We start from the raw sequence: 26,289 nt of genomic DNA, 5'->3' as shown, positions 1-26,289 counted from the left end.
TCATACACCGGCAGAAAGTTCACCAACAACAATAGATTACGGTGGACTACCTTCTCTCGTCCAGTGACAGTGTCTTGTATCCTATATGTGTGAGTCTCAGAGTTCCTATCCACCACAGTATATACAGTAGACTCCCAACGGTCAGCCACCTTTCTCTTTCCTCTCTCTCTCTTGTTCGCCAACAGCACACGGTCTCCGACGTCAATGGTGGGCCCTTTCACTCGTCTGTTGTAGAGCTCTGTGTGACGGTGCTGTTCTTTTATGACATGTTCCTGGGCTATGACCATAGCTTCTCTCAGATCCTTCGTGAGAGACATCACATACTTGTCGTAGCTGACCACAGCTGGATCATTCAGGACTGTCCGGAAGAGTATATCGACAGGGAGACGAGGAGTACGCCCAAACATCAGATAGAAAGGTGCATAGCCAGTTGACTCATGCGCTGTGCTATTGTACATGAACGTCAGAGTTTGCAAACGCCTCGGCCAGTTGATTTTTGCCTCTGGTTCAAGCGCTCGGATCATGTTACCGAGAGTTCTATTGAAACGTTCCACACTACCGTTACCCATCGGGTGATACGGGGTTGTGTGCGACTTTCTGACACCGGAGACTCTGAGCAGCTCACTCACTAGTTGACTCTCGAAGCTAGCTCCCTGGTCGCTGTGGATACGTTCTGGGAACCCAAAGACGCAGAAGAACTTGTCCCATAGAACTCTCGCCACCTGTTTGGCTGACTGATCTTTGCAGGGGAATGCCTGGGCCATTCTTGTAAAATGGTCAGTAACAACTAACACATCAACTGACTTGTTCCTTGAGTCCTCCGCTGACCAGAAATCAATGCAAACCAGCTGAAGTGGCCTGGTTGATGTGATACTCTGCAAAGGCGCCCTCGCAGCAGGTTCAACAGTCTTACTGACAATACACCGCTGGCAGTTACGGACGTAGTCTCTTACGTCTCTGTCGAGGTTGAGCCAGAAGAACCTCTGTCTGGCCAAGCCAAGACTCCTGAACTGACCTTGATGGCCGGCATGGTCATGAACACCTCTCAGAACTTCAACTTTCTTAGACTCAGGAACCACATACTGGCGGCGTTTTGACTTCACGACTTGATCCCTCGAGACTCTGTAGAGTATCCCATTGCTCACAACAAGTTTCTCCCAGTGCTTCAGGTACCTCATGACTGTGACTGATTCCTTATCTCTCTCTCTCCTGGAGGGTCTCCGATGTCTCTCCACATAGTACAAGACTCGAGAGAGAGTTCTGTCTCTGAGCTGTTCATCCCGGAGTTCCTTCTCACTGTAAGCAGGAAGTGAGTCCTGACCACCTGGGACTAACTGAGGCAAATGGTGCAAGACTGCTACAGCACGCGTTCTTGCTCCGACCTCCCACAGATCGTCATATGACTGTAGAACAACAGACACTTCATCCATCTCCATAGACTGAGCGTGGACATGCAGAGGTGATGGGACACTTTGAGCGTAACTCTCTGCCTGGCGTGGAGTGTCACCACTATCATTGGACGACCGGAAGGCGTCCTGTACAGAAGCACTCGACACATCCTGGACTTCGGAGAGGAGATTCTTGTAGGGCTCTTCAAGTAATCTGTGACTGACTCTCTGCTTGACGAAAGGCACACGACTCAAGGCATCAGCGACAACATTCTGTGGGCCTGGCACGTACTTGATGTCGAAGTTATAGCTCGCTAACTTAGCCACCCATCGTTGCTCGCAGCAGTCCAGCTTGGGCTTCGTCATGATATGAGTCAATGGATTATTGTCCGTCCAAACAGTGAAATCATGCCCCTTCAACCAATGGCTAAACTTGTCACAGACACTCCACTTCAAGGCTAGGAATTCCAACCGATGGGCTGGGTAGTTTCTCTGAGACTGAGAGAGGGACTTGCTGGCGAATGCGATTGGCCTCGCTCGGTCTTCACCCTCTTGGATCTGCGACAGGACAGCACCGATGCCATCAAGGGACGCGTCCGTTGACAGCATGAAGGGACGGCTGAAATCAGGGTGAGCCAGGACAGCCGTCTCAACCAGCGCCGTTTTCAGCTTCTGGAAAGCCTGCTCCGTTTCGGGGGTCCAGTCAGTAACCTTCAACTTCCTGCTTTGTGACCTTTGTTTGGACTGTTTCACCTTCCCTTTTCTCTTCTGGCCCGTCAACAGAGAGAAGAGAGGCTTTGCAATAGCGGAGAAGCTAGGCACAAAGTGCTGGTAATAATTGATCATCCCCAAGAAAGATCTGATTCGTTTCTGTGAGGGGGTTACACCGTCCGCTTCCATCAGGTCAGCACTTGTCATCTTTGCGATGCTCTCAACTTTGCTGGGATCAGTCAACACACCGTTGTCATTAATTATGTGGCCGAGGAATTTGACGGATTTCCGGAGAAAAAAACACTTCTTGGGGGCCAATTTCAGGTTATGACCACGCAGTCTACTGAACACCATCTCCAAGCGTTCCAGAGCTGTCCTCTCATCAGGGGCGTACACCAATAAATCATCCAGATAAACCAGTAAGCTCAGATAGTTCTGGTCTCCGAAAATGCTAGTCATCATACGCATGAAGCTCCCAGGACTATTACAGAGGCCCTGCGGGAGGCGATTATACTCATACAAGCCCATAGGTGTTGTAAAGGCAGAGTACTTTCTGTCATCCTCGTGTAGTGGCATGTTATAAAACCCTGAGGTTAGATCCATAGTACTAAACAAGGAGTTACCTCCAAGTGCAGCTAAGCAGTCGGCCTGGTGAGGGAGAGGGTGAGCATCCTTCAGGGTCCTCTTGTTCAGCCAGCGAAAGTCTGTACAGATACGGAGATCTCCGTTCTTTTTCCATACAAGAACCAACGGAGATGCATATTCACTGGTTGACTTCCTGATTATATCTTTCTCCTCCATCTCACTCAGTACTTGGCGCAACTTCTGATACTGACTGGGGGGCACTCGTCTGAATGGGAGCCGGAATGGCCTGTGATCTGAGAGGTGAATGCGATGTATGAAGCCCTTTGCCTCTCCACAATCCAGGTGATGGCGTGAGAAGATGTCCTTGTAGCGCACAACCAGGTCAGCCATCTTGCTTCTACACTGTTCAGACACGTCACAGGAGTGTATGTCGAGCCCACTCAATCCCATGTACTTCAGTTCCTCATCAACAGTGCGGGCCGCATTTTCACTGGACGGGGTTACTTGACAGCAACTGAGTAGTGGGACCTCAGCAGGTCCGGTCTCATCCATGTCCTCGAGCGCAATGCAGGAGAAGACGTCGGCCAATTTAGCATTGCGTCTTACCAAGACGGGCCTGTCGGACGAGTTGATCAGCTTCAATGGAACCCATCCGTCTCCCCACAAAGGAGTAACAACTCTGGCCACCAGAACCCCTCTTGGAGCTGAGCGACACGATGTGGGCTCTGTCATCACAGCGCTACCAGGAGACACAATAGTGGACTTGGGTAGCTTGCCCCACATCAGGTACTCCCGACCAGGCTCAAGACACACGGCTGAGTTGCACCTGACTGTGCCTATCTTGTCAGGTATGACGTCACCTCGCCAACGGTTCAGACCAGCGAGCATCGAGAGAAACTGTTCAGATTCTGGATCGCCAGCAGGACAGGGCGTAGACACAGCCTTCCAGTAGCCATCACTTTGCTTATACTGCCGGAGGATATATTTAATAACATTGGTGCCTAGTATCAACTCATCATGCTGGCCTTCAACTACCAGAGTGGGAACCATAATCCTACAGCCATACACCTCCATTTCCACGTTGAAAGCTGACTCAGGCTTGACACGGCGACCACCACAGCCAACAAGCACCACATTTGAACTGAACTGGTTATGCTCTGTAGCAACTCCAACCTCTCTAAGCTTTCCCTCTGCCGTCTTACTCATTGTACAAGCCATAGACCCACTGTCTAGCATAGCATTTAGAGTCACTGTATTACCAACTGTCACAGGTGTGTAGAAAAGGCTGTCACTACCACTAATTGTATGCGTATTCTGATAAACAATATCTTCAGAGTTATCACTTGAGCTTTTGAGAGCTATATACACTGTCTCAGCACTAGATTCGTCCTCACAATGGGAGTTTACTTGGCGACCTATACTTTCTCCCTCTGAATACAGGCCACCTAGTTTCCCTGAGGCTGAGGTGCTCGGGACGACCTGGTGGGACACTCAACTTTTGTGTGACCTGGGGCTAAACAGACAAAGCACAGCCTCTCTGACATGCAGTGTGAGATGGTAGTGTGTCTACTGTCATCACAGACTCGGCAGGCCTTCTCACGGGCGCCACCCTGGTATCTTCCGCCACGAGGAGCACTGTCACGCTGCTGCACTTTCCCCATCATCTGCTCCAGCCTCTCCATAATGCGAGCAAGAATCCTGTCTTCAGATTGCTGAGTGTTCTGGGCCACAGCAGTCGCGGAGGAGGGGCACGGAAGCTGGCCTAAAGCATGGTCCTGGGAAGGAATGAGGGTAGAAGGCAGACACTGTGTGTGGTACACTGGACTATGGGCAGGAGCAGGGGGGTACTGGGTGGAACACTGCTCAGACACAGACTGAATCGAAGGCTCTGGATGAGACTGCACAGTGTGGAGGGCGGTGGCATGGCTCTTCAATGGCACAGAACTACCGGTCCTGCCAGAGGCTCTCAGCTCTCTCTGGTAATTATCAATCTTCAACTGTATGTCTCGTGAGCTCCACTCCTCAATAGCCTTGCATTCCAGAATACGGGATAGTCCAGAGTCCGGGCAATGCCTGACAAACATCCGTGCTACCTCTTCACCTATGTTCTCCATCCTCCTACCTTGTCTGCGAAGGCCCTCACCAGCTACATCAGCTGCTTTGTTGATCCTCAACCAGTAGTCTACAGGGTTCTCATTGGGTCTGGGTAGAGTGGCATAGAAATCTGACAACGGGAGGCATGATGACACATCACTGAAGTACTTGAGAAGGATATCATAGATGAGATCAGGGTTCTGCTTCACATCAAGTGTCTGATCGCTACGCAACCCAACCCTCACGACATCCTTTGCCTTACCCATCAGCCTTGCCAGTATCTCCTCAGCCTGTTCATGCATTGGACATTTCTGCTTTCTCAGATAAGCTTTAGACATGTCAATCCAGTCCTGGACTGAACACTTATCAGAACTATCACCTCGGAACATTGGTGGTTCCCTGTCTGATTTTACATTCACAGTAACGCGCGGAACCTCCTGTCTAACAACATTAGGATCAGTTACAGGATCTGGAGGCGATGTGCAGTTGAGGTGTGCACTGCTCATACTACTTGAGTGAACTACACCAGCTGAAATTAACTTGGTTACAATGGACTCGCCAATCTGAGCACCTAGCTGACCCATCATGTCTGAAAGGTGATGAAGAGCTTCAGTGTCATTAACACTGGGTGTGGATGTGGGAGGAGCCTCCCCTGTAAACTGTCCGACAGCAGCACAACCTGGGTCCTGACCTGACCCTGTGCCTCTACCACTGTCAGTAAACAACTGGGAACACCCCACCTCCCTACTATTGACAGCACTGTCAATGTCAATGTCTATGACAGCACTGTCTGCTCTGCTCTGACATGCCCCCCATGCACCCCTCCCCATAGGCAACACTGGACTGGCAAAAATCTCATCATTAAAACCTGGCCTCTGAGCCATAGTGGTACAGACTTGCGTTGTGTAATATTACTGAATGAAAAAAATAATAATAATAATAATGTTTAAAAAAAAATATAAAGTTACAGCAGGACATAAAAACCAAAACAATCAAAGCACTTTTTAAACTGATATAATCACAGACCTCAGACTGAATGACCATTTACTATAATACTCTGACCACACTTGATCTATCACACTAAGACCTGGCATCCACGCAGCATCCACGGAGATCGGCGTTCAGCTGATCTTGAGATCCGGGTCACGGCACCAGTGTAACGATAGTCAAACAGCCAAACTTCTTTCAATCAATCCTTTTATTTGACCTGCAGAGAAGACATATAGAACACAATTCTTCTCTGGTCTGCTTGTGAATCCATTAAGATGGCGGCTTCGTTCTGGCCACCGTCTATGTACATTTCACATCAGGACAATTTGTTCACAGAAAGAACACAAACTTCCCTCAAACATTACAAATAACAATTACAAACAACATGTGGAGCGACATACCTGCAGAGAAGACATATAGAACACAATTCTTCTCTGGTCTGCTTGTGAATCTGCACGTTCAAAACAACATACAATAAATGTTCTGTTTCACATCATCACAATACATCACATCATCACAATACATGTAAAAACAAACAGCACAGTACTACACCAACACCTTCACCCTACATTACAAGATTCTCCATACAAACAACAAAACACGAGGAGCATTTCACATCACGCACATACCCATTAAGATGGCGGCTTCGTTCTGGCACCACCGCAAGTACGGCAACAAGAGAAGGACAAAAGAACGTGCAGACCTGCAGTACACCCAAACTCCAAAGGGGGGCTCCAACAACAACCAGGGCTGCTCAAAGCACGGCGAAACTCATCTACATTCACCACAACTAAACATATATTCCCAACTCTGTTACACAAGCCCAAATCATCTAGGAATCAGTACTCCAGGGTCTTATTAGTACTTGTGCCAAAGTTGATGCTAGTAATGTGAGCAAATGCAACTTTGTACCTGTTTTAGTACAGGTATGTTTAGGTGGACACCTATATGTTTAGGCCATTTGGAGATATTTTGGCACCATCTGTGCCATTTGACCTTTCTCATGTATCCGATTTTTTTTTATTTTTTTGGGGTTAGCCGACCAATGGTATGGAAATTCGGCGTTGAAACCGGACATGACACATTCTCCAGTTGGAGAAAACTGGAAGTGACTTCGGCCGTGTTTACCGTCTCGGAAACAAAATGGTGGCATCGTATAGCATGCAAAGTTGTGAAAAAAAAATGTGATATCGATGAAGAGAATTGATCGAGGTGAGCTCTTTATATCACTTCGGATCCACCTGTGGGTCCGTTGGATCAGAAAAGGTTTAAGGCGAGATACCTGCTGGCTAGACCTCACCTCACCTGGCAGGAGTCAAGGGTTCAGTTGGCAGACCACGGTTGGGGTTTGATTCCCTCTGGAACCATCCAAAAAGAAATGATTCACACACTGTACTGCACTTGGGCTAATATTTGATTATGGGCTGCCAAAAGCATTAAGGCTTTATTAAGCATTAGGCTATCCATAAAGTTGCATGAAATAAAAGACCAATTTTCCACTGATTATGGTTAGTAAAATATATGTTTATTTCATTTTTGATGAAGGGAAGTGACATCTGGTCACACTACGGTTGTGGTGAACAAAGACAAACATTGAGATTATGTCATACTAGTACGGTAGAGCTTTCATTGCTGCCGTAACTATAAGGCTTCATAAGAAATGAATGTGGTTCAAAATGACACAATTCATGGTCATTTCAGACAGGTGGAGCATACAGTACGTGTGTGTGTGTGTGTGTGTGTGTGTGTGTGTGTCTCACTGAGGGTGATGGGGGCTTGCGGGAGGTGGGGGAGGCGGTGGTGGAGGGGGAAGGTGTGAGAAAGGGAGGGTGTGGTAGGGTTGAGTGGGCCAGGGGACGCCCATAAGGGGGGCACTGTAGTCACCGAAGGTGGAAGGGTAGGGGCAAGGTGGGGGGAGGAAGTGATGAGGAGGTTGGTGTTGGTATTGGTGTTGGTATTGAGGTTGATATTGGTGTTGGTGCTGGGGTTGGTATTGGGGTTGGTGCTGGTATTGGTGTCTGTTTGGGTGTCTGGGGGGGCCAGGCTGTTTGTAGAAGTTCCCCCCTGCATGTTGGGGTGGGGGACCCCAGTTTTCACGCTGGGGTGGGGGGCCCTGCTGCAAAAACCTCTCGGGGTTCGGTGTTTGGCCATGGAAACCGGCATCTGAAGGAAAGAGAGAGGTAAGAAAACACCCACACACAAGGTACCAGCACAACTGCCACATACTTAATATAATAACATTTTAAATCCTTTTTTTTTTTTTTTTTTTTACAGGAGTCAACCTGGGTGATCTGCTATACATGGCTTCTGTAACTACTGCTGATCAGCAGATGTCACTAATGCACACTTAGTTTTAAAAGCTTGATGAAAAGCTGTGATGAAACTTCACTATACAATTTGGCTGAAACAGGAGGCTTCATTTCCCATCATTTAAACACACACATCCACACGCATGTTAACTTTTTTGGTTGAATTCGATTCCATTTGACTTACTGGGTTGACTGGGTTGATTTGATTGGTTGGAGTCGACTCTCTGCGCTCTCTTCAGGGTTTTCTTCTTGTTCTTCTTCCTCTTGGCCATCTGCTCATCCTCATCATCACTGAACTCCACTGCCTAGACAGGCCATGAACAGCATAATAACGTTGTATTAACTGAATGGTAATTCAATGTGTGTGTGTGTGTGTGTGTGTGTGTGTGTGTGTGTGTGGTGTGGAGAGATGTGAGAGAGATGAGTGTGTGTGTGCGTGTGAGCTGCTCACCTCTGGGGGGGGTTCTTGGTCATTCTTCCAGGACGCGTCAGATCCTTTCAAACTGAAACACAAAACACACACTACATAAAGAGTCTGAGGACAAACAAACTAAACACTTAGGCCAAGCACCCACCCCACTACATCATCCCATTTCTCAGATGCTGAGAGAGCGAGGGGGGGGGGGGGGGGGGGGGGAGACAGAGAGAAAGAAAGAGTGAGTGAGTGTGTTTATGTGTATACATGTATACTCACTATTTGAGCTGCTCTACGAAGATGTAGTCTGTGTAGTCAGTGATGGTGGGAGTGTAGAACATAGTCTGGTTCAGACTCAGGCCCTTCTCTGTGATGTGGTCTTTAGAGTTAAACCTCAACACATAGAATGGGCTACATACTGGCCCAAACACCTCAAACACCTAGAGAGAGAAAGAAAGAGAGAGAGAGAGAGAGAGAGAGAGAGAGAGAGAGAGAGAGAGAGAGAGAGAGAGAGAGAGAGAGAGAGAGAGAAAGAAAGAGAGAGAGAGAACGATTATTCACACGATGAGCTCCGCCTCTTCCTGTATTTTTCTGTCCACCCCATCCCCCCCGTTTCCAAGCCCGCCCTACCTTGCCCATGGCCAGCCTATCAGAGTTGAAGATAACGCTGTCATCTCTGAGAGGCGGGGTGCCCTTCAACGACTGAATGATTACTGTGGGGAAAACACACACAAGCACACATACACATTAATAAGGGAGTTGGGGGGTTCCTAGGGGGTTCCTCAGAGTAGGGGTATTGTAGAGACTGGCAATACAAAATAAATTGCCTATGCAATTTGTTCTACGGGAGGAAGGCTTCCCATCTTTCATTCTGAAAATCAATTCAAATCTAACGCACTGCGCCTTAAACTCCAACTTACCAAGTTGCTCGATGATGCTAGAGACTGTTCCGATTGGCTGCAGCTCAGCATTTTCTGGAAGAATGATAGTCATCTCCTCGACAGCAGGCAACTCCTATATACACAAACACAGGTTAGACAACTTGGGGTTATAAAACACAGGCAAACGCACACACGATGAAAGCAGACACACACATTCACCCCTGCCCTCACCTCTGGGAGGACCTCATCCAGGGTTTTAATGGGAATAGACTTCTTTCCTTGGCTGAAGCCCTCATCGTCATCATCATCGTCAGCCTGGCCCAGCACTGCAGCTAACGTCACACAGGAAGAGGAAGAGGAGGAGTCACTGGGAAGGTAAAATAAAAAAAACAAAGGAGAGGAGATGAAGAGTGTTATTCACATTCCTTTTTTCTATTGCACATTCTGCACAGTGAAACATGTGGAGTGCTCTAGAAGATGTGGTAAAACACTGTGTGTGTGTGTGTGTGTAGCTGTCCTGGTGCCCCGCTAGTGGAACGAGCTGCCCACTGCTGTCAGGACTGCTACCTATCTTCCACTGTAGACTGAAGACCCATCTCTTCAGGCTACACCTTAACTGTCTCTCCTAAGACCTCTCCCATCCCCTCTACTGTAAATAAATTGCTAATCATTTTTAAAAACATTTCTTAATTCTAGTTCTACTTCTAGCATTGTAACTGCCAACAGCCCCTGGTCCTAGCATAGATTAGCCTACTTTTTCTTATGATGACTGTTGGATAGATGATTCACTTAAATGTATTTGTTGTAAGTCGCTTTCGATTAAAGGCGTCTGCTAAATGCCAAAAATGTAACTGTACTGTGGTATCATGCGTGTGTGTGTGTGTGTGTGTACCTGTCTGATGAGGAGCTGCTCTCCTCCCCGTCACACACACTGTCTCTGAGCTGCAGCAGCACCCGAGGAAGCAGCTCAGCGCCAGTGTGTGTGTTCGTGTGACCCGACGCCACGGCCTCGAAGCCGGACACCACGTTGAGGTTCTCCACCTGCTGCGCCACCGTCACCTCCATGTCCTCCACTGCTCCCGTTACCGGTACCAGTTCCGTTCCTCCCCCCTGAGGCGTCGCCGCCGCCTCCTCCTCCTCCTCCTCCTCCTCCATGTTCTGCTGGAGCTTGTCTTCCTTTGCGTTTCCGTTCTCACAGCCGTCCTTCTCTGAGCGGTCTGTGTCGTTAGGTCCCCCGCCGAGGGGACTGGTGATAGTGGGGTCTTCCTGGCTTCTGTCCTGTGCCTCTGTCCTACTCTCAGCGACCAGGGCCGGAGTCACAAGCTGCGGTTGGTCATCTGGACGGTGTTCCTCCATGGTGGGTGACCCCGCAGAGGTGAGAGATATGCTCAATGTCCAAACAGACCCCTCGTTACTACTCAGCTTCAACACTCTTAGGTAGATCTGTGAAGACACATGCAGGCATAAGCATTAATCTTCACGATGACAGTTACATTGTACATGTCACCCTATTGTTATTGCATGGCCTTAGGCAGTCCTCTCGAACGTAGCTACAGTAGGTCTGCAGGAGTGGCTAAGGAGTAGGGGGGCAAGGGGAGGATTTACAATGATTCGGTGTTCAGCAAGATGACAGTATCGAGAGATAGACCTAGCTAGACCACTGTCACAATCGATAGGCTTCGGTACACCACAAAACACTAACATCTAACACAGCTGGGTATATATCGCATCGAGGTCGCCATCACCATCACCACCACCATCATCATCACATCAACAACATCATCATCATCATCATCATTTACTGAGCTAAAATAACACGTGCTGCTATTAGCAAGTAACAACTAACTCTTACTGCTAACACTAGATCTCAAATCCTCATGGCCTTGTTAAACACTCACTCACCCAGACAATGAACGACTGCCCGGCTAACTTAGCCAGGTCAGCCAGCTATCTAACATCATTCTGGCAGTAATTGTAGAATCGTGTCATATATAATCAGAACTAGCGAGTCAAATGCTGTGCACTACTGCTAAGATCGTAATGTTCAGAGAGCACAGGACATACACATAGACGGACTTACATGTGATCCAGTAGCAGCTCCGGGGATACCACGTTCTCACAGTCGGCAACACGTTTCTGGTGTTTTTCCGCCTATGCGCAGAAAGGCTTTTAAAACCTCGTCACATGACCTCGCACACCGGGTACTGATTTACGTGGTGTAACAGCGCCCTCGTGTGGATAAGTGCAGTGTGGTCTCAAACTTTACAACCATGGTGGCACAGCACCAGAATATCTGAAAGACCTTTTGTTAGCATATCAGCCCAATAGAGCTCTCAGGTCTTCTGACGGTGGTTTTCTCTGTGTACCACATGTACAAAAGAAGAGATTTGGTGAGGCTGCATTCTCATTTCATGCACCCAAATTGTGGAATGCACTGCCAGTTTACATTAGGGATGCAACTTCAGCAAATATGTTCAAGACTAAAAACCGATCTTTTTAATATTGCCTTGACTAAATAATGACTAAATAATTAAATGATGATTATATAATGATTAAAGCACTTTGACATTTACATTGACATTTTTGGCATTTAGCAGACGCCTTATTCCAAAGCGACTTACAATCAATACATTTGAATACTAAGCATGAATGAATGAATGAATGGTCTTTATTGTCATTGATATAGTACAGGTACCAAACAACGACATTTGGGGGGGGGGGGGCTCCCCTGGTGCTAGGAAAAAAAAACTAAAACCAAGAAGGGAAAAGAGCTGGTTTACATAAAATAAAGGCTATGTACACTATCCACTATACTATACTATACAAATAAAACACTGGGCTGTACTCTATGCTATGCTATACCTATTCTAACATTTCCTATTCTCTGAACCTTATGTACCCTAGGGTTGTCATATTGCACATAGTGTTATTGCACATTCATTTAAAGTGTCGCAGTTTGCAGGTTTGAAATGTACACAGTTGTGTTTCAGTATTACACTTGATTTCAATCTAGTAGCTGCCATCAATTTGTCTAGATTGTCCAGGGCCTAGAACCTAGGTCTTTGCTGTGTTCAGGGCCTCAATGGCCCTGGGGTAGAAGCTGAGCTTCAGTCTGTTTGTCCTTGCGAACATGGTCCTAAACCGCCTGTTCGAGGGCAGCCGAGCAAAGTGTTCGTACCCAGGGTGGGATGGGTCTCTGGAGATCTTGGAGGCCTTCCTGAGGCAGCGTGTGTTGTACAGCTCTTCCAGAGAGGGGAGGGGGGCGCCGGTGATCTTCTGGGCCGATCTCACGACTCTCTGTAGCGCATTCCTCTCTGCGGCTGTGCAGCTGGAGAACCAGATGCAGATGCAGTAGGTGAGGATGCTCTCCACTGCGCAGCGGTAGAAGGCCACCAGCATCTCCTGTCCGATGTGGTCTTTCCTGAGGACTCTCAGGAAGAAGAGCCGCTGTTGTGCCTTCTTGATGATGGCTGCTGTGTTGTTCTTCCAGGACAGGTCATCCTGTATGTGCACCCCCAGGAATCGGAGGGTTGAGACTCTCTCCACGCTCCCTCCATCGACGAGCAGGGGCTGGACCTCAGATTTTTTCCTCCTGAAGTCCACAATGATTTCCTGGGTCTTTGACTGGTTCAGCAGCAGGTTGCTCAGCTGCTCTACCTCATCCCTGTACGCCGCCTCGTCCCCCCCCGAGATGCAGCCCACCACGGTGGTGTCGTCTGCAAACTTTACGATGGAGTTGCTGGGGTGGACGGGGGTGAAGTCGTAGGTGTAGAGGTTGTAGAGGATGGGGCTTAGCACGCAGCCCTGGGGGGACCCAGTGCTGAGTCTGAGGGCTGTGGAGGTGTGGGAGCCCACCCGCACCCTCTGGGGGCGGTCAGACAGGAAGTCCTTGATCCATGCACATATAGAGTGTGATAGTCCCAGGTCTAGTAGTTTGGTCACTAGCCTGTCTGGAAGGATGGTGTTGAAGGCAGAGCTGAAGTCCACAAAGAGCAGTCTCGCGTAGCTGTTTCCCCTCTCCAGGTGGGATAGAGTGGAGTGGAGAGTCGTCGCGATGGTGTCCTCTGTGGACCTGTGGGCTCTGTAGGCGAACTGGTATGGATCCAGGTTGGGCGGGAGGCGTGTGACTATGTGGGCCCGGACTAGTTTCTCGAAGCACTTCATGATGATTGGTGTGAGTGCCACTGGGCGGTAGTCGTTTAGGCAGCTCACCGTGCTTTTCTTCGGGACTGGGATGATAGTTGAGGTTTTCAGGCAGGGTGGGATGGTGGCCTGGGACAGGGACTGGTTGAAGATGTTGGTGAAAACCCCGGCCAGCTGGTCGGCGCAGTCCCTCAGCACCCGTCCCAGGACGCCATCCGGCCCTGAGGCTTTCCTGGGGTCCACCGCCTTCAGCACGCGTCTCACTTCATGCTCTGTGAGAGTGAGGCTGCTGAGAGCTGGAGAGAGTGGTGTTTGTGTTGTGGTTACCTCCGTTCGCCCCTCGTCGAACCGGGCGTAGAACGAGTTCAGCTTTTCCGCCAGCAGGGGGTCGTCCTCCGCGGCTGTGAGCCTGTTGGCTCTGAAGTTTGTCATGTGCTGAACCCCCTGCCACACCCGCCTGGAGTCGTTGCTCAGGAAGCATTCCTCAATCTTCTCTCTGTGGTCTGCCTTGGCCTCCCGGATGCCGCGCTTTAGGTTAGCCCTGGTGGTGCTGTACAGCAGTGTGCCCTTCCCTGAGAAGGCGTTGTCCCTCTCCTTGATCAGTTTTTGGACCTTCCCAGTCATCCATGGCTTCGTGTTGGGGTAGACCCGGACCCGTTTGTCCACGGTGGCTGAGTTGGTGCAGTTCACTATGTGGTTCAGAACCGACGACGTGAACTGTTCCAGGTCCTCATGCTTATATTCCTGCCATGAGGTGTCATTCAGGCAGATCTGCAGTGGAGCGGACCCTGCTGGCCAGGCTCTGACAGTCTTAGTGGTGATGGGAGCACTTTTCCCCATGGGAGTGTAGGCTGGGATCAGGAGGATTGACACATGGTCAGACATGGTCAACAATTCACCATTCGTTGCAGGAAGAGTAATCTAGCTCGGGCCCGGGGGCCACTGATAGAAGGAAAAACCTTCTCCCTATCGCCTTCTACTAGAACTCTATTTATTTATTTATTTTTTATTTATTTTTACTGGAGAAACTGAGAAACAGTACAAGGGGGGCAATAGAAGTTCTTAGGGACACAGTAGAGGGGAAAGTGGGTGTCTTTAGGAGACGTAGTGGTGAGGGTCGACTGGAAAGTAGGTGTCTTTAGGAGACGTAGTGGTGAGGGTCAGAAGATTTCTCAGGAGGAGCAGTTAAGATGTAACCTGAAGAGATGGGTCTTCAGTTTACGACGGAAGATGGGTAGTGACTCTGCCGTTCTGACAGCCGTGGGGAGCTCATTCCACCAGCGGGGAGCCAGTGTTGTGAAGAGACGTGATCGGGCAGCCCGACTGCTGTGTAGAGGAGGTGGGGCCAGTTGGCCAGCCGAGGTGGAGGAGCGGAGTGAGCGGGCAGGGGTTTGGGGGGTTACCATTTCCTTCAGGTAGGCAGGGGCTGTCCCTTTAGCTGCCTGGTATGCAAGCACCAGGGTCTTGAATCTGATGCGAGCTGCTATCGGGAGCCAGTGCAGGGTGCAAAGGAGAAGGGTGACATGCGATTATTTGGGGAGGTTGAATACCAGCCGGGCAGCAGCATTCTGGATGAGCTGCAGAGGTCTAATGGCTGAAGCGGGGAGCCCAGCCAGGAGTACATTGCAGTAATCCAGGCGGGAGATGACCAGTGCCTGGGTCAAGAGTTGCGCTGCCTCTCTGGTAAGGAATGGTCGTATCCTTCTGATGTTGTAGAGGAAGAATCTGCAGGAGCGAGCCGTTGCTGCAATGTTCTCCGCACAGGATAGTCGGTTATCCAGGATCACTCCAAGGTTCTTGGCTGTCAGGGACGGGGTTACAGTAGAGTTCTCCACTGTGATGGAGAAGTCTTGGAGAGGGCAGGCTTTCCCGGGGATGAAGAGGAGCTCGGTCTTGTTAAGATTGAGCTTGAGATGGTGGTCAGCCATACAAGTTGAAATGTCAGCGAGACATGCTGAGATACGGGTTGCCACGTGTACATCAGACGGGGGGAAGGACAGGAAGAGTTGAGTGTCGTCTGCGTAGCTGTGGTAGGAGAGCCCATGTGAAGAGATTACCGAGCCAAGAGACTTGGTGTAGACGGAGAAGAGTAGGGGCCCTAGGACGGAACCCTGGGGTACTCCAGTGGAGAGGGTTCGTGGAGAAGATAGCGATTCTCTCCAGGTCACCTGGTAGGAGCGGCCCGCCAGGTAGGAAGAAAACCAGGAGTGTGCGGTGCCAGAGATGCCCAGGTCTGAGAGGATGGAGAGAAGGATCTGGTGATTGACTGTGTCGAAGGCAGCAGACAGGTCAAGGAGAATGAGAACAGAGGAGAGGGAGGAAGCTTGGGCAGAGTGGAGGGCTTCCGTGACAGCAAGAAGCGCAGTCTCAGTGGAATGCCCAGCCTTGAAGCCGGATTGGTGGGGGTCTAAGTGATCCATCTTCCGGAGATAGTCAGTCAGTTGTTTAGATGCCGCGCGTTCAAGGGTTTTGGAAGGGAAGGAGAGAAGGGATACAGGTCTGTCTGCTCTCTGAGCAAACTCTCCTGGTGCCAGGGCATGCATTATATTTTTAAAACAACACATTTTCCATCATTTATTTTTATTTTAACAACATTTTAACACATTAAAGTTAAGAATAATGAGTAAAATATATATATATATTTTTAATAAAAAAATATTTTAACTGATATTCTTTTTCCTTCTTAAATGCCTGGGTGAGGCAGGGTAGCACTGCCTACCCTGCCTCACCTGACTGCACGCCACTGTTATGTATTTTCACAGTGAATTTTCCACACACACAGATACAATGTTTATTGTATTGGAGGATTTTTATGCTGATAGGCGCCGACAGAATATCAGCCGCATTTTATGAATAAACAATGTTTATTTTTAAAAAATCTTTTACGAAGTGGGGCTGCGTTGGAAGGTGGGGGCGGCGCCCTAGCGCCCTCTATTGGCCAGCCGATATCTATCAATATCTACCGTGACTGGAAGCAGGTGTATGTTGAGGCAGAGAACGGAGTAACACGTGTAAGTAAAATATATGTGTGTGGTTACTATCGGTAAATCTAGTATAGCTTTCTAAAATATTCAGTAAAGGAAATATCTTCCCCAACCAGATCCACCGAACCTTGAAAGACCTGTAGCCCCTGAAGTTACAAGTCTGCTGCTATTTGCCGAAGGCAACGTCTCGGTGAGTTCTACTGAGATGCTAAGTGTTATTGAAACGTGTATGAAACGTGCTGTGCTGATAAAAAGAGACTATCAACTTAGTTATCAAGTTAGACTGACTGAAATGATGTGATAACGTCCTAAACGTTAGCATTATCAACCGTTAGCTTGTTAACATTAGCCGCGCATTAGCCACCCTCTATTACCCGCTAATACCCTCTACCCTTAGTAATTGCAGGGTGATGACTGCCTTGTTATGGTGATACCCACTGACAGATGGCAACACGACATATTTACAAACACGAAACTGATTAGCTACCGTATCTGACAAGACTGTCCTGTAGTTGTTCATGTGACTGTTGTTCTAGTGTTTTAGTTTGTCTTTCTATGTGTCTAAATAATGTGTCTAGCTAGAATCTGGCTAGCTAACATTAGTGTAAGTCAGTCAAGGCTCAGAACATTTTGATCTTTGTGGTTTCTGGTCGGCCACTCCATTTAACGTATTGTAGTCTTTCATTGAAAAACAAGGACACTACACTTACCATAATTTGATAGAGGATGGAAGGAAAATTCTGTGACGTGGTGATTAAAGTCAATGGCATCGACTTCAACGCACACAAGAATATCCTTTGCGGCTGCAGTCCATATTTCCGGTGAGTGTCTTAACTTTGTGGGAATGTGGCCATGATGGATGGCAGGGATTCACTTGGCATGGATCCAAAGGATAATCAGAAGAAAATAGCCAGATCCTACAAGAGCTTACACATTGTTCTTTGTGGCAGCAATGATACATTCTATAAAAGATAGCATGCAACTATTGATTCATAATATTTGTGTACCCCTCTTTATATTGTCATATACTTGCAGAGGGTGTTTATTATATTGCTGTGCTGTATTGAAAAGAGTATTGAGAAAATCTGGTACAGTATATGGATGATTCCTGACCATCATATCCCTCCTCTCTAAACCCTGACCCACAGAGCTCTCTTCACAATTGTCTGGAACAACCTAGAAAAGCGGGTGTACAATATTCCTGGTGTGTCACCGGACATGATGCGTCTCATTATTGAGTATGCCTACACACGCTCTGTGCCTGTCACTGACGAGAATGTGGAGCAGCTTCTGGTGGCTGCAGATCAGTTCTCTGTCATGGGCATTGTGCAAGCCTGCTCTGACTACCTAGAGGCCCAGCTGTGCCCGGAGAACTGCATTGGCATCTGTACGTTTGCAGACTTCTACTCCTGCTATGAGCTGAGGCGCAGGTCCTCTCTCTTCATCCTGCATCACTTTAAGGAGATGGTGCGTAGCTCCGAGGAGTTCCTAGAACTCTCGCTGTGGCAGTTTCGTGACATCATTGAGAAGGACGACCTGAATGTGAAGCAGGAAGATGTAGTGTTTGAGGCCATCCTGTGCTGGATTGGCCATTCTCCTCAAGACCGCGAAGCCCAGATCTCGGTGCTGTTGCCTAAGGTGACTGAGAGTTGGACAACACACGTAACACGTAAATGTTTGATGCATTTCATAAAGGCTGCCGACTGCATTCTGTGTCCATATCTGTCTGTGTCTGTTTGCTTAGGTACGCATGGCCTTGATGACAGCAGACTACTTCATGAACAATGTGAAGAATAATCCACTGGTGAGAGCCAATGATGACTGCAAGCCCATCATCATCAACGCACTGAAGGCCATGTTCAGCTCTGACAGCAGCAACCCTCTGACCCGCCCTCGCCTGCCCTATGCCATCTTACTGGCCATCGGTGGTTGTTGTGGTAGCAGCCCCACCAATGGCATTGAGGCGTATGATGCACGGGCTGACCGATGGGTCAATGTGACTCAGGAGAGCACACGGGCCTACCACGGTGCTGCCTACCTTAATGGTTTTGTGTACTGCGTGGGAGGCTTTGACAACGTTGACAACTTCAGTAGTGTGCGCAAGTTCAACCCAGTCACACACACTTGGCACCAAGTGGCACCCATGCACTCACGGCGCTGCTGGGTCAGAGTGGCTGTGCTGGGTGGCTGCATCTACGCCATGGGCGGCTGTAATGGCTATGTGCGACTCAACACTGCTGAGCGCTATGAGCCTGAGACCGACCAGTGGACACTCATCTCACCCATGCATGAGCAGAGAAGTGATGCCAGTGCCACCACACTTTTTGGAAAGGTAAGTGGAATAGGTAAGACTAACTGTACCTGGAACACAACTTGATAACTATTGTACAATGAATCTATTAAAAAGCCAGGATGGATGAATTTACAAGTTGCCTTAACTCTAGGTATACATATGTGGTGGTATGAATTGGAATGAGTGGCTGTGTACAGCAGAGTGCTTCAACCCTGAGACCAACCAATGGACTCTGATCGCCCCCATGAGAAGACGACGTTGTGGGTTGGGGGTCATCGCCTATGGGGAGCAGGTCTATGCGGTGAGACCTACATAAAAATACACAATAAATCTATGCTCAAGTTCTGATATTCTGTTATTGACCCACATTTCTCCTATCCTCTCTTAGGTGGGCGGCTTTGATGGAGCCAACCGTCTGCGACACGCAGAGTGCTACAATCCCCAGACCAACACCTGGCGCGCAGTTCCCACCATGTTGAACCCACGGAGCAAATTTGGCATCGAGGTGGTGGATGATCTTCTGTTTGTGGTGGGCGGCTTCACTGGCACAGGTACCTGCAATGTGGAGTGCTACGATGAGAAGACAGATGAGTGGCATGACGCCCATGACATGGGCATCCCCCGCAGTGGCGTTAGCTGCTGTGTGGTGCACGGACTACCCAATGTGCTCGAGTATGCTGCCCCGCGAGATACCCTGCAGAACCCCCGGGAGGAGCTCAAACTGTCCACCTCCAATAGCATCCTTACTGTCTGACACCATATCTACCCCCCATCCCTACATGACCCGGTCCTGCCCACTGCAGTCCATCTGGGCAGAGACAGAAACCATCCAAATAAATCCTTCAAGTGCCCATGGAAATCACATAACATTTCTGTCTTTCTTATTGCTTCTATCAGGCCGGGTGGTACAATAATTTTTCTACAATGAACGTATAAGGGAGGCTTTAATTGAATGCTAGTTTGCAATCATGTCTTAACTTTGCTGGGCAAGCCCATGCCCATTAATGTCCATCAATACGTGTATATCTGACGTCTACATGTAAATACCCTCCAAACAAAAGACGAATGTTATCGTTTGCCTTGAAAGATGCATACACATATTGGGCTACACAACAATCATGTAGATTAGCTATCCATTTCAACCCCACATTCAAGACAGATCAGGCATCAAGGTTATATTTAAAAAGTTACTTTGTTGCCCCCTAGTGGGTATTGAATGCAATATGTCATCTGTACAGTTATGTGCTGCTGAACTATGAGTGCGGATAATGATATTGTCAATGGGACTCCATCTTGGAGGACAGTAACTATCCTGTTTATTTGTTTATATATTGTTAGATGTTGAAATGATTGTCAACCCTGTTGCAGATTACTGGACTGATCTGGCTAATCTGCCAGTGGTCGCTATTGCACCTACATCACAGAATTGACTTGGTGTGGTCAACTTCATTATCTGGCAGCGACTAGAGGCCTTTCTTTCCTGACATCTTACCATTTCAATCATGTCCTTTGAGCATTATTGCTTTATGCCCATAGTACGTCAAATCCAATTTGTATGAAAACAAAACAAGCATCTAAAAAGGTCCAGGGTCAGAGTTTCTGAACTCAAACCAAACCTAACTACCTCATCTGTATAAATTATTGATATGTATTTTGTGTGTTTCATAACAGCTGTGTTACTGTGTGTGTGCGTGCGTGTGTGTGTGTGTGTGTGTGTGTGTGTGTGTGTGTGCGCGCGCGTATGCATGTGTGTGCGTGTGTGTTTTGTGTGAAAAAGGGACAACATCATTGACAAAGTGATGGAGCGCTATTCTCACAGCAGGAGGAAGCAGGAGGACAATTTCAAAAAGTTCAGGTGAAACATGAAAATGAACACACTCAAAAGCAGACCCTAAATCTAAAATGTCAAATACCACACATGATTAAAGTTCAAGGGGTCATATCCGTTTTACCTCTAAAAGAATGGGAAACAAAACCATGTTGAAGTGGAAGTGTGCTTCAAAGCAAAACTGACAATGGAAACATATTTACTTCTTTATGCTATTAGTGGAAGATGGGTCATGGTCATGTGTGATTACAACACAGTGGGTATTTCTCTCCTCAAGACTCCCTTAGTGTCCTGCCTCTGTCATCACAGTCTTGTTCTCTTTGGACTGCAAGAACTTCAATAAGATAAGTACAGCATCATGGCTCAAATACCCAATGTGACGAACTCTTATGAGCATACACTGCTGCCCTCTGGTGGTCAGAGTGGGATTGATGTAACCAGCAGGGCTCAAACTGGGGATCTCTCCCCTGGATGACCTAAGATTCTACCATTAGGACATCCATTTGGACTGGCAGGGCTACTCATCACGAGAGCTACACTGCCACTACACACTACACCATGCACACTACACACTACACCCTGCACACTGCACACAAGGGAGAGGGGACATCTGTACATCCAACAACTCAGGGAAAACACACCACTGTCCAACTGCATGTGTGTAGGCTTGATCTTAGTGGAACATCAAAACCTTTGAGTTTGAGTGTATGAAGCTTGATCTGTGTAACAATGCATCATGACATGTTGATCTATCATCTTTGAGCCTTTGGTGTTCAGTGTGATCTCCCTGAGACTAGTTTACACAGTAAATACAGTGTGCATTGAACTACAGTACATCTACATTCCTATGTCTAACATTAATCTGGTTATGAATGAAGTATCTATAATCATCATCATCAATATCATCATCTTCATGGTAAATGCCCTCCAGAGACTCTTCTCTTACCCCATGGCTTCAACATCCCCAGAGAGACTAATTTTAGAGGCAGTGGTCCCCTCCTCTCTCTCCCCAGAGAGACTCATTTTAGAGCCAGGGGTCTCCTCCACTCTCTCCTCAAAGGACCTCTTGCTGTAAACCTGAACAATGAACACACGCAGCACATTAAAGGAGACCAAAGTTAAAAACTGTGAAGTGAGAAACTACAGCATAGGAAAGGGACATGAAAGTATGCTGATACTGTATATACAGTATCTCTCTCTCCTGAAGCTAACAAGGGATATTTACAATGTCTCTCTATAACCCTAAAAGTTAACTTTGATCACACAAGCCCATTTTTACATAAAAAAGACATACAGTAAACCAACTAATTGACCCTTCATAGAGGAGTGTATTCAACAGTCTTCTGTCAGTCTTATAGCTCTGCTGATTGGTCAATAGTGACCTTTGTAAAGACTGTTGACTAGTCTAGACACAGTCATTATTATCTATTATTATCTAGGGCCTCATGTAGTTGAACCTACTAGATCACAGTCAGCTGGACAAAATCAGGTTGAGGCTTTCTTAACAGGCTGGTCACATACAGTTGGCTACTGTAGTATGTTAGGGCTACATCATTTTTTGAGATGATACAAAGGCATGCAAGTTTATTCCAATCATATTAAACAGTGAAAAACTATGAAAAACACCAACTTACGGTTATGATCTGTCTCCCACATCAGTGCTCAGCTCTCTGTCTTGCTCCTCACTGATACAGCTCTCCCCTGTATGAACTAGTCTGTCCACATTGTATCACCTCATTGTGTCTGTCTGTCTGTATGTATGTATGTATGTATGTATGTATGTATGTATGTATGTATGTATGTATGTATGTATGTATGTATGTATGTATGTATGTATGTATGTATGTATGTATGTATGTATGTATGTATGTATGTATGTATGTATGTATGTATGTCTGAGACACATGACAGGCTGACAGCTATCACACTTAATGTGTCACCATGGGAGGGGTGGGGCAAGATATTTCTCATCCAATGAAATGATTGTGTGTGAAAACACAGGTGGTTCAAACACAGATACAACCCCCAAAAATAAATAAACTTTTGCCAGTCATAAATTCTCATTTCAACATTATTCTTTTTAATGACGTTTTTTTCTTCTCCAAGTATTTGGTCATTTAAACATTTAAAAGAATTGAGTATACATGATCGCAACAATAAAGAACTTATAGGGATAGGAGGATGGAACTAGAATACTTTGCACATATCAGAGACCCTCTGGAGCTCTTCCTGGTTCACTGCTTCTCAGGAGGCTGTGTCTCTGGTCGTCGTGGTAACGTTGTGTGTCGTCACAGGGTGACCAGTTCTGGTCGCCGTGGTAACGCTGCGTTGACACCAGAGTCTCCCAGACGGGGGGGGGGGGGGGGGGGGGGGCGAGGTGTCTAAGGTCATGACACCTCGGAGACTTGGAACCTCAGAGTGAAAGGTAACCGAGGCTTCCCATTGGTGGATTCTGACACCCTCTGAGTCAGAAACTCGGGTATCATCTTTGTACAACGAGTTTCCAAATGAGACATTTCAAAGTGGTAATTCAGACACATGTCGTGAACGCACCACGAGTGTTCCTCCAACAGTCTGTGTCTCCTGGCAACAACTCTCTCCAGTTACAACATCCAGGAATTCTGGAAAAGGCAAAAAATAACAATCATTTCAGTCCCAAGCCAGGTACATCCTGGAGGGGGCAGGGTAGAGAGGATATTTTAGTTTTCTTGTTGTTGTTGTTGTTGTTGTTGTTGTTTTTGCAGTAGAGTGTTCTAGAAGCAGTAAGAACAGTAAGTGGAAGTCATGCCAGTGTCACGAACAGTCCCATCATCCCTAGGGAGGGAAAGGGGGGGGGGGGCTTCAGGGTTGCTCCCATCTCCTCCACCTCTATCAGTCCCTCCGTACATCCATCAGACGCCTGCGATGGAGGTCAGTTTGTCTGTCTGTGCGTCTGTGTGTCTGTCTGTCTGTCTCTCTAGGTCTGTCTGTCTGTCTGTCAGTCTGCCTGTTTGTCTGTCTGTCTCTCTCTGTGTGTGTGTGTGTGTGTGTGTGTGTCTGTCTGTCTGTCTGCCTGTGTGTCTGTCTCGCTACCTATATGTCTGCCTGTCAGTCTGTCTGTCTGTCTGTCTGTCTGCCTCTGTCTGTCAGTCTGTCTGTCTGTCTCTCTCTGTCTGTCTGTATGCGTGTCTCTCTGTCAGTCTGTCTGTCTGTCTGTCTCTCTCTGTCCGTCTGTTTGTCTCTCTGCCTGTGTCTGCCTATCTGTCTGTCTGTCTGTCTGTCTGTCAGACGCTAGTGATGGAGGCCAGGGTCGGGGGCTTGGTCAGCTTGTCCTTCTGCGCGGAAGCAGGGGGTTGTGGGATAGCGCGGAAGTTGAAGGGCGGGCCGACGCTGGTCAGGTGACCGGGGATCATGTGACGGGGGCTCAGGACTGCAGAGTTCTGACGTCTGTTATTCTCCGTCATGATGCTGGAGGTGTTGGAGGCAAGGCTCTCACGAGTCCTGGAGGAGGGGGAGGGGTTGGAGGGAGGAGGGTGAGAGGAGGGGAGGGAGGAGGGGAGGGGTGGGAGGGAGGAGGGTGAGAGGAGGGGAGGGAGGAGGGGAGGGGTGGGAGAAGGGGAGGGTGGGAGGAGAGGGTGGAGGAGAGGGGTTGGTGGGAGAGGTAGGAGGGGAGGAGAGGGTTCAAACTGTTAACTTTTAAAAAGCAGTTAGTCTGCCTTTAAGAACAGGTTTTTTGTAAATAACAATACGTGTACAATACACAATGTCAACTTATCTTCTCTTACCTAATGCAGACATTTTAATTGTTTCAGTAATGGTTAAGCACATCCATATCGGATGATGACATAATGGTTACCATATTTTCAGGGCTGACAGAAAGGGTAGAGGGGGGCAGGGGGGTAATATCAACACAGCTAATATCAAAAAAGAGACGACCATTTTTGACAAATGTAAATGTACTCTGTGGGACTGTAAATGTAAATGTACTCTGACATTATACTAACAGACACCATCAGTACACAGCCAGTGGAGGTTTTGCACAGGGTGTTAGTGATCCCTGTACTAATAAAGGCATTAGACATGTAGGAATACAACAAACAAGGTCACGCTCATCAACAAAAGGAATTTTCAGAAAAGTTAATGAACATGATTTATATCTAAGTGACCCAGAAAGAGTATCCTCCATTTCTGAGCCTGACTTGGCTCTTGGTGACTCCTCAAATGTTTCTAACTCTGTCACAGATGAACATGCTCCATATAGGCTTCCGGTTGAGACACGGACAAGATGGCAGCATAAAGAAGGCTCTCCCGTTCAATTACGTTCTTAAAGTCCCTCAAAACGCCCTAGCGCCCTCTATTGGCCAGCCGATATCTATCAATATCTACCGCCACTGGAAGCAGACATATTGAGGCAGAGAACGGAGTAACACGTGTAAGTAAAATATATGTGTGTGGTTACTATCGGTAAATCTAGTATAGCTTTCTAAAATATTCAGTAAAGGAAATATCTTCCCCAACCAGATCCACCGAACCTTGAAAGACCTGTAGCCCCTGAAGTTACACGTCTGCTGCTATTTGCCGAAGGCAACGTCTCGGTGAGTTCTACTGAGATGCTACGGTGTTATTGAAACGTGTATGAAACGTGCTGTGCTGATAAAAAGAGACTATCAACTTAGTTATCAAGTTAGACTGACTGAAATGATGTGATAACGTCCTAAACGTTAGCATTATCAACCGTTAGCTTGTTAACATTAGCCACGCTATTACCCTCTATTACCCTCTACCCTTAGTAATTGCAGGGTGATGACTGCCTTGTTATGATGATACCCACTGACAGATGGCAACACGACATATTTACAAACACGAAACTGATTAGCTACCGTATCTGACAAGACTGTCCTGTAGTTGTTCATGTGACTGTTGTTCTAGTGTTTTAGTTTGTCTTTCTATGTGTCTAAATAATGTGTCTAGCTAGAATCTGGCTAGCTAACATTAGTGTAAGACAGTCAAGGCTCAGAACATTTTGATCTTTGTGGTTTCTGGTCGGCCACTCCATTTAACGTATTGTAGTCCTTCATTGAAAAACAAGGACACTACACTTACCATAATTTGATAGAGGATGGAAGGAAAATTATGTGACGTGGTGATTAAAGTCAATGGCATCGACTTCAACGCACACAAGAATATCCTTTGCGGCTGCAGTCCATATTTCCGGTGAGTGTCTTAACTTTGTGGGGATGTGGCCATGATGGATGGCAGGGATTCACTTGGCATGGATCCAAAGGATAATCAGAAGAAAATAGCCAGATCCTACAAGAGCTTACACATTGTTCTTTGTGGCAGCAAATGATACATTCTATAAAAGATAGCATGCAACTATTGATTCATAATATTTGTGTACCCCTCTTTATATTGTCATATACTTGCAGAGGGTGTTTATTATATTGCTGTGCTGTATTGAAAAGAGTATTGAGAAAATCTGGTACAGTATATGGATGATTCCTGACCATCATATCCCTCCTCTCTAAACCCTGACCCACAGAGCTCTCTTCACAATTGTCTGGAACGACTCAGAAAAGCGGGTGTACAATATTCCTGGTGTGTCACCGGACATGATGCGTCTCATTATTGAGTATGCCTACACACGCTCTGTGCCTGTCACTGACGAGAATGTGGAGCAGCTTCTGGT

At 47.5% G+C, this 26,289-nt stretch overlaps 2 protein-coding genes across 2 annotated transcripts in view; one reads left to right on the top strand and one right to left on the bottom strand.

The window, feature by feature from the left end:
- Positions 1–26,289, top strand: part of LOC308160752 (kelch-like protein 10) — a gene marked incomplete at both ends in the record, with an annotated part of 125,048 nt that overhangs the window by 97,016 nt on the left and 1,743 nt on the right. The gene's annotated exons all lie outside the window — the stretch shown is intronic.
- LOC308159638 (uncharacterized protein) lies at positions 7,349–10,729 on the bottom strand (the record flags this gene model as incomplete). The annotated part of the gene is made up of 8 exons (XM_080533454.1): positions 7,349–7,931; positions 8,262–8,382; positions 8,529–8,580; positions 8,772–8,932; positions 9,123–9,205; positions 9,413–9,506; positions 9,605–9,740; positions 10,266–10,729. 8 exons carry the CDS (start codon positions 10,727–10,729, stop codon positions 7,525–7,527), a joined length of 1,518 nt encoding a protein of 505 aa, XP_080389580.1. The 3' UTR covers positions 7,349–7,524.

Source organism: Nansenia antarctica (genome assembly GCF_963989245.1).
Source record: "Nansenia antarctica genome assembly, chromosome: 6".
Taxonomy (NCBI): domain Eukaryota; kingdom Metazoa; phylum Chordata; class Actinopteri; order Argentiniformes; family Microstomatidae; genus Nansenia; species Nansenia antarctica.
Note: the sequence above shows the minus strand (reverse complement) of the source record. Positions and strands in the feature narration are given on the sequence as shown.